Source organism: Grus americana, chromosome 8 (genome assembly GCF_028858705.1).
Source record: "Grus americana isolate bGruAme1 chromosome 8, bGruAme1.mat, whole genome shotgun sequence".
NCBI classification, from domain to species: Eukaryota; Metazoa; Chordata; class Aves; order Gruiformes; family Gruidae; genus Grus; species Grus americana.
Window position 1 is genome coordinate 26,895,913 of NC_072859.1, and position 14,607 is coordinate 26,910,519.

The following is a 14,607-nucleotide window of genomic DNA, read 5'->3' on the forward strand; positions in this document are numbered from 1 at the left end:
TTTAATTGACCCAGTTTGACATTAAAAGCACTTCTTAAACTCTTGATATTGTTAGCCATTTAAGATAAGTGGCAATAAATACAGATTAATTGTAACACATGAAATGAAATCTTCGAGCTGCGGTGGGCCAGTGAAAAGGCCCTTTGTGTGCTGGGGAGGTGGAAGATCGTGTGTTAGGGTTAGGCTAACAGAATACCCTGTCAAGCTCAGCGAGGTTTTTGGTAGCTCACGCTGTGACCAACTGCAAAGACAACAAACTTTGGGCAAAGGCAAGCGGGGTGATTGGCAGGTATTAAGAAAAACAAGAACGCTAGGAGGAAGGGCTCCCTTTTGATGGGAGCGCTGTGCAGAGCAGAAGTTAAAGGCAAGACAACAGTGGAGCTTTTATTGTGTGGAAGATGATTGAACTGGGAATGTAAATTCAGGAAGACAACTTCCAAGATGCTGTGGTTTCAGGGAGATGCCGAATAAATATTACAGACTTGGTGAGTGGCCCCACAGAGGAGACTGTCTGGTGAGTCTCTCCATAATACTAAAAAAAACCCCAAAACAAAAAACCCACCCACACACCTTCCTATTTTTCCTCAATTCTTGCATGCAAAAAGACAAGTTATATCAGAAAGCTGTTTCAAAGGGTCTCCAGGTCTGAATCACTCCTCATTGACAGCACTTACACATTTGGCCTGGTTGCTACTTTAAGAGAACAGTAAAAATCAGACACATGGTATGTCAAAACTTTTTTTTTTTTGTTGTTTTGACTGCTTGCTCCTTCCCTTGCAAAAGCGATAACCATCCTTGATGAACTGAAACAAGAGCCTGCTCTCTTGTCAGTGGTTCTGTTTCCTTTGCACAGCTCCAGGCAAACCAGGTTCATGAATGACTGCGCTTGCACCAAAGTGGCTTTCTCTCCCTACAGCCAAGAGGTGAGGAAAGATGGAAATGCTTTACACTCCTGCGTGTCTGAATCCATCTCGTCTGTGCAATCACAAGGACGGATAGTTTGCTCGAGCACTGGGGCTCACAGGGGGATCTGAACGGTGAACAAAATGGTTGGCCACTTGGGCTTCAACAGTATCACATGATAGGATGCAAAAGTTGCGTGCTACTACAGGGGGGTTACAGCTCTCCCTCTACCACACAAGGAAATTTGGCCCTGGACAAGCTTTCTAGAGCTGGTGGCAGAGGGCTTTCTTTTCCCCTAGTGTCCATGCCAAGGTATGGAAAGCACTCCTGTGTCAGTCTTCTGCTCGCAATTCTTCCTCAGGACTAATAAGGCCATTGGCAGCAATGCAAAACATTGCTCAGGGAGCTCTTAGTATGCTGAGCAGCTTGCTCAAGGTCAGGTAGAGGTAAGGACAAAACACCCTGAATTCTTGACTCCTGCTCTCAGGGTTCACTTAATCCCACTCATCTGAAAGTCAGGCATCTGTTGGAGGCCAATTTTCTAGGTTTCCTCTGTAGTCAGTGGAAAGATGTCTCCAGAGGGCAATTCCTTCCATCTTAAAATATGCATCTGAGATAAGTGGGATGATTTGTCCTCTGGGGGTTTGAAAGGAACCTGATGATCTTACACAGAAGATGCACTGAACTTTCAGACACCTACAGTTCAAGAGGGAGAATCCCACCCCAACAGTTATCACTGTTACCAAGATACTAGATACATAATTTTCAATCTCAAGAAAAAAAAAAAATAATTAAGAACTAATTCTGGCTTGGCTTTTCTGATCCCCATCTGTATTTTGCTCTGGAAAGGTTTCAAGTACTATCCTCATCACAATGTTTTCTAAGCATCTTCTCCAACTGCTAAGTGACAACCATCCCCTTGTCTGATAAGCTAATGTTGCAAACCTGATTTCCTCCAGGTCATGCTTTACTCTTTCTTTTCTTTCTTAATTTTGTTCCCAATTGCCAGTGAGCTGTTTCAGCTCTCAAGGGAATGACCTTCTGTCTGGGGAAAGTGTTCCTGAACTCTGCACACAGGAATGCTGCCCCAGGCTGCCTCCTGGACTCGTAAGAGTTTCTGATGCTCTTTTCACCCCTTGGTTACTTAAGAACATTTTTGGGCATAGCTGATAGCACACTTGGCCAATTAGCAGTAGTGAGCTTGCACAGTTTGAGTGCCCACAACTCATTAGGTTTATAGAGAATCCTGGAGCCATGCCTCAGTCACATTTATAAACCTGGTCCCTGATATTGCTCTGGCCTTGAGAATGAATGCCTCATTAAAGGGCAGCCCAGAGGTAACATGTGACTCCTAAGATACTCTACATAAATAATTATTTACCCTAAACATCATTGTTCTGTTCAAACCATGGCATGACTGACACATGGACTATACAGCACATCCTCCTGCATGCAGAGGAACCAAAAAAGCAAAGTTGCCCATGGAGATGTGTCTCACCTCCCTCTCCCACAGGGATTTCCTGAGATCTAATAAAAGCTGAGCTCATGCTGTGCTCTTTCAGTGGATGAGCACTATGAATTTCTTTTTCCTTCTATGCAATCACTTATTTTCATGAAGCATGCAAGAACTTATCATCTTGGACACTCTAGCCACCTGTCAAGTTTGGTTATAATCAGCCAACAGATGAAAAATTTACGAGGGGGAAAGACATTCACACACACCTATATATACACACGCATATTCACAAACACCGTGATTGCTTAAGCCTCATTTCCTTAGGAAACCAGATTAAAAATAGCATTGATGTCAATAATGAAGTCTTTATTTCTTTGTCAGATTTTTGTTCCTTTTAAACCAATCCTCCCAGTGAGAGGTACTGCAAAATTTTCAACTGGAACCAGACCAGATCGCTAAGTGATAAGAACCTCACAGCAGTTTCACTGTACCTCAAACACCTCAAGGAAAAATGCAAAGTGAATGTGAATTCTGTATAAATACTGAGAACTGGTGCTGAATTTCATACTGAGTTAACCCAGTGGTGGCATTTGATTTTTCTCTCCAATTACCTTCAGTGTATAAATACAATTTTTAAAAGTTTGCTAACCTCAGTATTTAAGGTATTTCCCATAATAAAGTGCAGAAAAATACTAAAAATACTCAAGTTATTTATTTTAGATAATAGTCACATAGGTTTCAGTCCTGCAACATTATTCCAGGAAAATGACAGAGAATTCACTTTTCTACCAGGGATAGATCCAAAGCTGAACTCCACCAAAATGTTGTGTCTAGATTTAAAAGGTGCTTGGAAGTTCTCTGGCAGAATAATTTTTAGTTGATGAATAACACTATCTAAATCAAAGCATTTAGTAGGTCTCATTGAATATCTCTTGAAAAATAGAAGTTCCAAGACAGATTCATCGCCTCCTCTTTCCCACTGCCTGCCTGGAAGTTGACAGGCGTAAAGCCTGGTAGTTCTGAAATCATGTTTTGCCACGTTTCAGTTCGGAACTCTTTAGCAAACTGGTCTACCAAGAGCTAGACCTCTGGGGCTACCTCCAAGCCAGTCACCTGTGGGCTTCCAGCAGCCACAGCTTTGGAGCTTCTACCAAAAGCAGCACTCCAGTACCAGTGTACCAGTGTTCTCCATTTTTGCCAAGAATTCCCATATTCTCAAATTTTGTTACTAAACTTTTTTAAAACTGATTTGAAACAGCAACATTTTCCACAGATTGGAGTTGCTTCTCACTCCCCATCAGTCAAGTCCAGACTCAGGGTTTCATTAGGTCTATTGCACAGAGCAGGAAGGGAGCAGAGACTCAAGCATGAACCCAAACTTTTTCCAGTTTCAGATGGCAGCTTAGCTATTGGACTTGGGTTTGAGCCCAGTTTTAGTTGCCACCAGAGCAATTTCATCCAACAGACCTCTGCCGCTTTCTATGGGCCTCTATAAAATGGCTGAACAGTGGCAGAGTTTGTGTTTTGAAAGTCTACAAGAGGTGAATAACTGAAGTTTACGACATCTCTTCTTGCTGGCTGGAGCTCTAATTATTTCCCTTCTGCCTCTCTAAGCAATTCTATCTTCAGTTTACCTTTTCGATATTTAAATATTTTTTTGGGCAGAGGTATATTGTGCACACATTTTCTTCTCCTTGACACGTCTCTTCTGATCTACTAGAGAAAATAACAATGGAACTGGGATTTAATAGGTTTATAAAGAGGGTATTGATATTTTCCAGTAATGTGAAAGTAGCAGCCTAGATTAAGGAACTGGAACAACAAATAAATGTTGTCTCATCCAGGTGCACACGCCAGTCACCTTGATGTCAGTTGCAGAACTACCGTTAATTCAGTGAGAATAGGACCTGTTCCCAAATCCATAAATCCTTTCTCAGCAAGTTTGCTCTGATGGTATTCCTGGCATAACCATGACCAAGAAAACCTGGAACTCTCACAAGAATGCCCAGTTTAATGAGATTTCCAGTCCCAGTTTCCATACCAGTAAAAATCCTCAAGAAATCCACATAATTTACAGCCAGGCTTTTTAAGGCTTTCAGTTTCACATCTACTTTTGCAAAACAACTAACTCTGGCCAGCAGTCATGCCCTGTCTTTCCAATCCACAGAGAAGATCCCTGGTTCTTCTCCATACACTGTCCTCCTGCAACTTGGCCCTAAAACAGGTCAGAAATGCCTTGAACCTGTAGGAGACCAACACCACAAACAGTACAAACTGGTTCCTTGCTCTACTGAATTCCCTTCTCAGGTCCTGCTCTAATAGCCTGAGGCTCGAACAGGGAAGCTGCAGGGGATACAGCTGTTGTGGTCCAGCATGCCTTGGGACACCCCTGCTCCTCCACTGGAGGTAAGGACCCAGGCAAGAGAGGCAGCAGAAAGGAACACGAACCCACGTCAACCTTGTCAACTTGCATTAATGTGAAACACTACTGAAGAATTTGTGCTCGCATATTGGGCTCCGGGTATAAGCAAATGGAGTAGCCAAATTTCCTTTTCCTCTGTGACAGTGACACACAGCAGGGTGACTGGAAGTACACTTGGGTGTGGAGACACCTTAATCACTGCAGGTAGCATGCAAAGGTATCCCAGCTGAGACAAGATCCTTGGATCCTTTGCAAACTGTTTCCTGTTTGCCTTTTCACATGAGCATCCCACAGAAACCTCAGTGCTAGAGGAACGTTGCCAGTCTTGGGGTTCTCCATATTGTCCTTTTAAAGTCTTCCCAATAGCACTATTAAAGCTGGTTGGGAATTTTCTGATGAGACAGTTTTGGGATAGAAAGTGATGAATTGTCTGGCATCCATATATTGATTTCAACACCCTCGTTATGAAATCTAGAGTTATATGGGACCTCTGCCTGGTCTCCTAAGAGCTTGCAGGGTGGCCTGCAGATCCACAGCAAGTTCTTGCCTGTGTGGGGGGGTGAAAGAGTATTTCATCCCATGTTTAAGCTCATTCCTATTCAGTAGAGTGCTTAAGCCTGGGTGTAAATCTCTCATGATTCTTTGCAGTTCTGAAAAGAGAAAATTTCCTGAATTATGTCTACATTTTTACATCTCAAATGTTGAAGAGAAATACAGCAATGGCATAGCCAAAATCTCTATATTATAGGACAGAAGGGGCCAATATAGTTTTCTTTTCTTTGAGAACAGGCAGGCAGAATTAGACTTATACAGTAGAACTTGGCACGGGCATAATAATAAATACAACATGAAAATGTCAGGGACCCAGGGGAGCTGACATTAATGTATGCATTTCTTTAAACCAAAATCCTACTGCATACAGGCAACTTTCCCCATTCATCACGGGAAGAATTACACCAGAGATGGTAAACGCATACACTGTGGTTTGCAAGGCCCATTTTATTTGCCTTTAACATTTACTTGAATACCTGCAGCTAGGATTTGGGGCTGTACCCTACTGGAGTGGAGCAACGATAAAAGCAATGGTGAGAAGTGGTCAGGCAGGACTCCCCGCTGAGCATGATGAATTCTCCACCAAAGAGTACAAAGAGAGTACAGGGCTTGTCCAGCTTCCCTCAGCAGTTTAGGTGGTGACACACCAGGAGAAAAAGCAAAGCGCAAAGCCAATTACATGAATCTGTTCTTTCACTTGCTACGTCGCTAGCCTTCCTTGGTTGGTACAGGTGACAACAGCCTCAAGGTAGCTCTCACCATTGCATACACTAGACTGTGTTTCTACGATTAATATCTTGTTATACAACAGGTTTTCTGAAATCAGAATTACAGGAGTCAGCCTTCAGAATAGTAGCTCCCTTTTCACAATAGGGTAGTGCAGGCAGGTTTATTTTGGCCTTGCTAACTCAGGCACTCTCTCTTTGCAGATTTAAGCTTCAGGTGAAAAGCAAATATTCAGAGGCTTCCAAACCTCCATATGATACAAGATCAATGTACATAAAAAAAAGCTCCCCTTTTTTTTATTTTATTTTTATTTTAAAAGGCTACAGCCTGGATTTGCACTTGGAATAAGCTTTTCCCCAGTGGAGTATCTCCTGATTTACAGCGGCGTGTCTGAAAAGAGAATCAGGCATTGCCTGTTTAATGCAAACTTTTAAATGAATCAATTACACGGCTTTGGTCAAAATTAGCATTCAAGTATATTTTTAAAAGCAAAGTGATACTTTGCCTTAAAAACTAATAGTAAAATAAGTCTATACACAAAAACAGGCTGACCTCACCATAAGCATCTGGATGCCCAAATAAACATGAGCAGAGGGAATTCTAGCATCTGCAAACTGTTAATTCACCCTTTTCTTCTCTTTTGTAGGCTCGCCAAGTTCAATCTCCTGGTCGCCAACTCCTTGCTCCACTGAGACAACCCGTTGATGAACTGTGCTAGTGATGTCAGTAGCACCACTAATCAGCGTTGGACCAGGACGCCTGACTCAGGGGATAAAGACTCTTTATATTCCAGCATGCAAGTGTTTTCTTTTCTCTCCTTCCCCCCCCCCCCCAGTTTTTTTTTTTCTTTTATGTTCTACAGAGGATTCAAGACAAAGAATGAAAATGGGAAAGAGCTATACAATTCTTTAAGACAGAGGACTGGACTTCCAATGCCAGGTTGAGTTAGTGACACCCACTGTTGGGCTGCTGGGAACCTTGTGCCCCATTTGCTCGCAACATTGCATCAGCTGGGAGTGCAAACCAGCTATTTGCATACTCAACATCTGTAAATCCCGAGTCCTCAGTGTGCAGTTGGATGGCGGCCTCAAGGCATTTCCCTTTTGAAAAAAAACACTTTCAAGTAACATATGTGAACCTGAGTGCCAGATCTGGTGGCAGGTGCTAATGGCTTTCACAAAGACTCTCTGGATTTTAATTACTTGTGTTTAAGCTGTGTATAGTATCCATCACTTCCTTTCCTTCCCCAAACTATTGAGCAGGAATACAGTTTCCAGTAACAAAAAAATATCCCACCTCCACCTCCCCCACCTTTCCTCCCACTCAAATTCAAGAGCAATCATCTTCCATCTCAGTTGCGGTCACCTTTTTAGCCATGGATGAAGCGTGTTCAAGACAGGTACATCACCTGGGTATCTCCCCAGGCGCACTTTAGTTTTTGGGGAAAAATAAGAACATCTCAGAGGTGATCAAGACCACGCAAGACCTGAGTCACCTTGGAGATGTCTGTCACTCCCTACTCCTCCAGAAGGTGAAGGGTGAGCCTGTTCCTATCTTTGATATCTCCAGTATCTAAAATGATGTGTGCTGAAATTGTCCTAGGGAATCCTTTGTAGAGAAAAGGGAAGAGCTGGAGCTGAGGACTAGAAAGAGGGGATTTTATATTCTTGCTGTGCTCTCACACCAACCCCAGCCTATAGAAGAGCTGCAAAATTCTCTTTCCCTAGTGAAAACACAGCCACAAGACTTGCAACCCACGTCTGAGTCCTATTATGAAGAACCACCAGATAACATTTGCAAGACTTTGGAAACAATATGTAACATTACTGTTAACAGTCTAATTTATGATGATCAGAATCATTACTGATGATGCTGCCTGCCCAATGCTGGCTGAGAAAACTCTGCAGGATGGAGAGGGAATTCACCTGTTCCGAGCATAGAAACGATGAAAACCTACTTGTGCTGTTCCTACTTCAGGACTAATTCCTTTGCTTTCATGGGAGCATGCAGACATCTACAACAGAGCCTGGGTCTTTTTTCTTGTGGAACACTTCAGAAATTTAAACCAAATCCATCAACAGTTAGGTACCTTATCTCCGCCAGCTAAGCCGCCAGCTGAGCAAAAGAGATCCAACTTTCCCACGCATCCATCCCTGTTAACATGCACTGTCTTCATCAGGAGCTGTGGTCACCAGTCCACTCTGGCTTCTGCCACCAGCTCAGGTCTTCTCTGACTCCCCAGACGCAGGGGGCTGCCTGGACCTGGTGGGGTGGGAAAACACATGCTTTCCTCCAACACAGGACTGTGGGGCAGGGACAGTTTGATTCCCCTCTTGCTGTGGGAGTTGCTATGGTACTTGTGTTTCAGCTTTCTCTCAGCACTAAAAGAATATTCTCCATGATATATTTATTTTTTTAAATAATCAAACATACTGTCTTAAAGCCTACTGATTTGGCTGCTAATAAACATTGTGAACTAGAGCAGCATCCGAATTTCTGAAGCAGTAAATCCAGCTCTCAGTTACAAAACTGACAGCTCTCAGAAGAGAAAGAAAGAAAGAAATGCAAGTAAGTAAAACATCCTAAGGAAATTATCGTTCAAATTAACTGCAGACATAAATTTATCCATCTGTTATCATAAGTGTTACTCGAAAATTATTTGCCCATAAAAATGAAATAAACCAGAGCGATTTTTTTCTTAAACATTGACTTCATGTGTATAGTCTTAGTTGCCAAAATATTAACTCTTTTTAACAGCCCATGTGCTCTTGGCTGTATCTCTCTCTCTCCTGACTGTAAATGGACCTTCATAAATTGCCTGTATATATAAGGTCTAAGGCGCTTCACTGTTATTATGGATCAACATTTCCTAGCAATCCAAGATAGATTTTCAAAACACAAAAACCAAGCAACTCCTCCTCAAATTTTAATTGAAAGTACTCTATTTAGCTACCTTTTTCATTCAAAGGAAAAAAATTACCGTGCCTGTTACCTGAAAAATATCATTTAACTGCACAAACAATAAATGCTGTTTCATTACTAGAGTACAGTTACTGTGAATATCGGTATGGTGAGATTTTCACATTAAGTCTGAATACAGTAAACCCTGGCAGGAGAAGAATGAACTGTACAGAGCTGGGTATACAGCTTGGTCCCATTTTATCCAAAGACTGTATTTTTCTTGGAGAGGGGAAAGAAATGAAAGTAGAAAGAATAAATGGTTATTTTCACTTCCATGTGTTTTATAAAGTAATAAATTAAAACTGCTCCAATGCATTTAAATTGTAAGTAATACTATGGAAGACAGGGAAGGGGGAAATCTATTGAAAAGCATACTTTTTATTTTTAAAAATGGCACAAAACTGAAGAGCTCCATTTAGAATTGTTTCTTTTTTTGTTTTAATACTTCTGACTGGAACAAAAAAAAAAGTTATTCAACAGCATAAAACCGGTTTACTTCATTTTGTGGATCTAAAAACTGTTTTATATCAGTTTGCTTGGACAATCAAATGCCTGTCCATTAACCAATCCTTCGTCCCCAGGACGTGTTTGATGTTTTACAGCCTCATGCTCAGTTATGGACCAGACTGAACACCCTCTCCTACGACACCCCACGAGGTCTGTGCAGCTTAGCTCTAAATGGCACATAGCAAAACAGTTTCACCAGGAATCTGGGCTTGCAGAGGAGAACACCACCACCCAAACAGCTGGGGTTTTGATCGACATCTGCAAGAAGTGGACTTGCTTTTTCAGACGCAAACAGAAAAATTCTATTTCCCTGAAGTGTCCAGTTTCCTACTGAAAAACTATCGGCTGGAAGATTTTGATTGCTTTCATTTAAAAGCAATCTAGGATGAATAGGGTAGAAATTCTATATACAGAATACCCAATAACCAGACCATAAACACACAGAGATGAACAGGCAAATAAATTCATTGCCTGCTATATTCCAATCAGCCCAACGACCACAGCTTACTGGGAAATGAGTATTCTTCAGCAAAACAGCAGTTCTTTTCCCAGGGTGACTCCTGCTGTACCCAAGTGGCACTTTGCACCAACTTCCACACAATTTTTATTTCTTGCATCTTCCCTTGGGTTTGATCCTTTTCCACATGAAACCAGTGGGGATGTTGCCAGTGGTGACCTGACTGGCCAGACCTGGTAGGACCAGGGTGCAGATCTTTAGGTGAAGGTTATTTGGGTCTGGTGAGAGGAGTCACTATGTCTCCTACCTTCTCCACTCCCTCCACTCACGTGGGAATTCAGCTTATGCTGGATGAGCTACGTTTTTTCTGATTGTAAAGGAAGTTGTTTTGTTATGGGGACACTCTACCATATTTCAACTCGGAAGGGATTTCTGCCAGTCCAAACCCACAACACTCACCAACCGCACTTTCTGCTGACAGACCCCGGTGTCCTCCAGCTCCAACCGCAAGCTCAGCAGTGCTGGCTCCTGCACCACCAGGCAGCCAGGATATCATCACCTTGTTTTACAGCTGCAGCCAGACATGGCTTTCATCCTGTAAATCACTGCTTGGTCACAGTGACCCCTGTGTGGGGGTTGGTGTGGGGTTTTTTGGTGTTTTCTTTTTTGTTGTTATTGTTCTAAGCAACAGTACACATTCTTGGAGGAGTCTATAAAATGTCTTGCTGCCGCAGTCATTGAGGAGGATACGCTGAACCAAACCAGACTACTTTGCAAAGACTTCAGCATTGTGTCTCATGGCTTAGTCAAGCTCGTTATACTAATTCAGTGTTAGGCAATACTGAACTACCCAACCACGGCACTGGGATCTTAAATCAAGTTGAGGATGGTGTCCCAACAGAGCTTCAATTGCTACATGCAGCTGCGCAAGAACCAGTTAAACTTAACTACAGCAGTTTCCGTAAGGTACGGCTCCCCATGGTGAGGCCACCAGAGGAACCAGGTGGGCTCTGCCTCGGGAGGGCTGTTTTCAGGATGGAAGCCCCTCGGCTCCTGTTATAACTGTGAGTTACAGGCTGCCACCGAGTCCAAACAAATCATCGTGCAGGGCTTGGGAGTCCCCTCCTACCGCAGCCCAGGTCTGTAACATTGCATTTGGTGAAGCTTTTCCAGAGTGCTTTTCTCATAACAGGCTTATTTTCCTAATTTTATTTGCCAGCACATTTTTATCCAATTCTTCCCTTCCCAGAAACCATGATGGAGATTATGAAATTTGGAAACCAATTCATAATCTACATATATAATCAAATTATTATTCATTCATTAGTTCAAATATCCTCTAAATAAATTGCTTAAAACAGAGATCATGCTTAGCATAAGAACAATACTTTCTGGAGTACATTATCCAGAATATTTTTTTTCCAAATTATTTACCCTCCATCATGCGAATCTTAAATACACGGAGTCTTAAACGAAATGAAATAACTTTTGCACTGTTCTGAGAGTAAATGCACTCCTGCAGACTCCATCATGCCTGTCCTAACCAAAGGTGCATTCCTAAAATTTTGCACTTCAGAATTCATGGGAATATGTGAAAGCCTCAACTTTCATCAAAAATACCCTTCAATTTTATAAAAAGCAAACCCAAACCCTCAAGGTTTTAGAAAACAATTTGATTTCATGACCCAAGCACATACCAAAAAATCCCCCTTAAAATTCAAGAAATAGATATAAGAATGCAAAATAATAATGTATCAAAAAAAGCCACTCTTACAATTCAGTGCATGAAAAAACCCCACAAACCAACAAAAACCTTTAGGAGAAAAACTGCATTTGAAGCATAAAAGAAAATGAACTTGCTTGTACTTTGGCCACATAAAAGTTTTGGCATTGAAAAATTAATAATTTTCTCAGTACTTACTGCACAAAGAAAAAAACACCCCAGAGAAGAGTGGAGGAATTAATTGTACTTAAAGTGGGGATGGCCTGCAGGGATGGCCCGCTTTAGTGAGAAAGGCCAAAAGGGACGTTGGAACAAAGCACCCAAAACAGAAAGCTTGCCTTGACGTCTCCTGCACCCCAGCTTTCAATAAATCCTGCTTCATATGTCTGCTCTGTCTCATTACAGTTGGTGCTGGGAGAAAGAAAGAACGCAGCGACAAAGGCTGTTGTCAACATTGCCAAAACCAGAGATTAAAGGACAAAATGGGACTTGCTCTTTAGGAGCCAACTTTCTCAAGTGATGCTGCCCAAAAGTTTCAGGTAAATGCTCTCCGACAGAGACAGAGAGTGAAAGCTCAAACCTCCCACAACTTAGACACAACTTTCTAAGGCAAGCAATGTGCAATTAGTACACATTTGCTTAATTTCATTTTGGTTATTAGCACACACAACAGTTGCAGTGGATTGGATCCCAGACCCATCTAGTCCAAGATCCTGTCTCAAGCTGTGGTCTGTAACAGATGCCCAGGAAGAGTGCACATAGACCAGGGCAAGTGGGCAATGGCGCCCAGTTTATCCTCCCAGCTCCAGTATATACTGGTTAGGAGACTTCCAAAACTGGAGACTACATCAAAATCAGCATGCTCGATAATCTCTAGTAAACCCCACTCCATGAGTTAGACAGGCTGTTTTTTTATGAATCTCTGTCCAATTATGAGCCACCATGATATATTTTCCTACTGTAAAAACAGTTAAGCAAAAATCCTTGGACAGAAACATCAGGCAAGCTTGAGATTAAATAAGCTTGGGAAAATTCAGTCTGGATACACTCAAAAAATAAATACATCAAAATGCATGTATCTCTGCTAAGTCCCACAGTCTTTAATCACAATTCCCACCAAAGTGAGTAGCAAAAGGCGAGTTGTTGCCAAAGTTCAGAGGCAGAGCTGTGGGATGAGAAGCAAAGTTCTGTCAAATATGAGAAATTGTCAAGGAGAGGGAGCAGGAGGAGCCGATCGTTTCTCGGCACGACAACCTCAGGCTGCCTTGAAGTCGAGGGAGCTTGAAGAGCCGCTTAAGCCGGTGATCAGGATTCTGCTGAACTGGGGCCTGAACAGATATTATTTATACTCTTATCACACAGAAATGTGGATTCCATTGGGAAGGAAAAAAAAAAATTAAGAGAGAGAAAGGACAGTAGCACATACTGTCATAGACTCACAGAATTACTACAGACATCTTTGTTCTGCAGATTTCATGGAGAGAATTTAAACAGGCAGAGGGACGCACTAGGTATTTACTTAATGATTTAAAGTGCTGGTATTCAGCTACGCACATAACTCATGCACCCGTGCAGGGTCCAAAATCAACCAGTCTGTACAGACACACTGCTAAAGTAGCAACCCCAAAAGGTCTGAAACCCCAGGCCAGAGCCCTGAGCCATGCACATGTGCCTATGCCACAGCAAGGTTTGTGGTCCCACAGTCATTGCCATCAGCCCCTAGGCTTGCAAATTCAAAGGCACTTCAAACATCTCCTATCCTTCAGCCACAAACACAACCATGGGGCGAATGTAACCCAAGAAGCCCACAGGTTAGGCTGCAAAAGGAACACACGCATCAGCATGAAAAGCATTAATACCTTTACCTTTTTACAATTGGATAGAAAACAAAGGAGTACAGCCTGTTCACAGCTCGGCTGGACCCAGACCCATCTCCTACACCAACACACTGCATCTCAGAAGCAGGTTTAGACAAGCAAAAGCCTTTCTGCTTCAAAAGTAAGTGCCCTAAGAAATCTTACTGCAGGACCAGACACAAAATCCTGAAGCACTCAAACCACTTTACTTCCAATCACAATAACCAAGTAAAGCAGAGAAATTCATGCTATACCTGCTCCAAATGCAAAGAAGAAGCTCTTGTCTGTGTTCTCCCTTAAAAGCGCCATCACTCTCTTCCCCATCCTCTCATTCCTCTTGTAGATGAGCTCCTGTCTGAAGTAGCTGTCTATCTCCTGAGCCGTCACCTGCTCATGAGGTGGGAGTGTTGTGTTGATGAAGTTAGGGACCTGAAATGGAGAGAGAGACTGTAGTTCAGGTGACAGTCATTAAGTAATCCCCGAACATTGGATGTCCAAATCTAGCCTTATTTAAACCACCTGAGAATCACTAATACAAAAAAAAAAACCACCCCAACAACCAACACCCACCAACCAAATCCACAAACCCACACTACACTAGAGGATGAGAGCTTGTGAGGTTGCTGGGAACTCTATAAAGAAAAAACAAATCACCAGCCAACATGCTTTTTTTTTTTTTTCCAAGTGAAACTAGTATTTTACTAAATGAAACAAGTTCATTTTAACTTTTCTCTGTTCCTTCAGCAGAATGTAGTTTTGGGTGAGTTACTAAACCCCTTATTCTCTGCTTGTTCTACACAGTTCATGGGCTATTTAATACCAGAACAAGTCCTGTAATCTGTTCTCAGCTGAGGTCATTATGAGCTTGAATAAGGACTGCAAGATCTGGGTTGTACATGCTCCTTTTTAATAACCCAAACAGTTAAAGAAAGTGGGAAATGTTACCAAATTCAGACATAGGAAGATTTAAACAGGGTAAACCCCCTCATCTTTCTCATGGCTTTAGAGGCTATTAGATCTCACTAGAGAAGACCAGGCGCTGCA

The 14,607-nt window shown here is 42.2% G+C and overlaps 1 protein-coding gene across 1 annotated transcript in view; it reads right to left on the reverse strand.

Annotated features, from left to right (window-relative positions):
- The window catches only part of TRABD2B (TraB domain containing 2B), a 295,290-nt gene that overhangs the window by 102,713 nt on the left and 177,970 nt on the right, over positions 1-14,607 (reverse strand). The window contains exon 4 of the mRNA XM_054834247.1: positions 13,818-13,992. Within this exon, the coding sequence (XP_054690222.1) occupies positions 13,818-13,992 (175 nt within the window). The remainder of the gene's footprint in view (positions 1-13,817; positions 13,993-14,607) is intronic.